Consider the following 1,463-nt stretch of genomic DNA (forward strand, 5'->3'; position numbering starts at 1 on the left):
TTCTTAAATGTTATTCTCATTTATGTGACATCAAGTCACTCATGCTCAGAAATTTTTAGGGCATGTAAATGTAAAAAGATAGTCAACCAAGTGAGGTCAAAATAAAATAAATCGATCATTAAACCTGAAGGAAAAAGAAGTTGAATATAGTAGTGGATGGAGAAACATAAAAATATTAATATTGTGTTAGCATAAGATTTCATTTAAAGTTCAGGCCATGAATTTCTTTATGATTCAAATTTATTTCAAAAGCATTTTTTGACCAAGTTCTTAAAGGACTGCTTTGCCTGCTGGTTCCTTAGGGTGTAAATAAAACGATTCAGCATTGGGGCAACAGAGGCATGGAGCACCGCTATACCCTTGGTCCAAGCAACTCCTTCTTTTGCTGAAATTTTGATATACATTTAAATGCAGCTTCCATAAGAAAGGGAGACAACAATCATGTGTGAGGAACAAGTGGAAAAGGCCTTTTTCCCTTGCTCAGCAGAGGGGATTCTCAGAACTATTTTAAGGATGAATACATAGGAAAGAATCACTACTGTTAAGGTTACCATGAGCGTGAATACTGCCATGAAAAAGCCCATGAGCTCTAGGAATGCTGTGTCTGTGCAGGAGATCAGTAGCATAGGAGAAGAGTCACAGGTGAAGTGGTCGATGATGTTGGAGTCACAGAAATCCAGTTGAAGTCCCATGATCACAGGTGGAAAGATAACGAGAAACCCAGCCAGCCAAGAACTAATTACAAGCTGGTTGCAGATTCTGCTATTCATTATTGTTGTGTAATGCAATGGCTTACAGATAGCCACGTACCGATCATAGGACATAGCAGCCAAAAGGAAAAATTCTGTTGAACCAAGGAATATGAAGAAAAACACCTGGGCCATACAAGAATTATAGGAAATGGTCATATCCCCTGTTACAATGCTGACCAGGAATCTAGGAATACAAACTGTCGTGAATGAGATTTCTAGGAAAGAGAAATTCCTAAGGAAAAAATACATGGGAGTTTTGAGATGCGAATCTAACAGAGTAAGGGTGATAATTGTCAGGTTTCCAGCTATACTCAGTATATATGTGAAAAACAGAAATAGAAAAACCAAAACATTTAGCTTTGAGTCATCTGTTAATCCCAGAAGAATGAACTCTTTCACAGATGTTTGATTTTTCATTTCTTATTGCTGACTTCTTCATCTGTAACTGCAAACAAAAACCAGTAATTTAGAGAGTACAGGATTACTTTTTTTTTTGTCACTTCTGCTGATTTAAGAAATATATAATGAAATGGGCCAATAAATTAGCCACCAAGTTACTGAATTCTAAAAATATAAGTGAGCCAGGACAAAGAAACTTATATCTAGTACCTGCCTTGTAGATCACTAGCAATTTAATATTGAGGGAGTCACTTGATAGGTCTAGTAAACACATCTGTATAGGAAAAATATACTTATCAAATGTGCTTTACT

The 1,463-nt window shown here is 36.2% G+C and overlaps 1 protein-coding gene across 1 annotated transcript; it reads right to left on the reverse strand.

The window, feature by feature from the left end:
* Positions 1-404: 404 nt before the first annotated feature.
* LOC101387457 (olfactory receptor 6C76-like) lies at positions 405-1,169 on the reverse strand. Its single transcript, XM_087441947.1, has one exon. It carries the CDS (start codon positions 1,167-1,169, stop codon positions 405-407), a length of 765 nt encoding a protein of 254 aa, XP_087298073.1.
* Between the last annotated feature and the right edge of the window lie 294 nt (positions 1,170-1,463).

Source organism: Ceratotherium simum, chromosome 17 (genome assembly GCF_057802395.1).
Source record: "Ceratotherium simum simum isolate JZ-2026a chromosome 17, ASM5780239v1, whole genome shotgun sequence".
Lineage (NCBI taxonomy): Eukaryota > Metazoa > Chordata > Mammalia > Perissodactyla > Rhinocerotidae > Ceratotherium > Ceratotherium simum.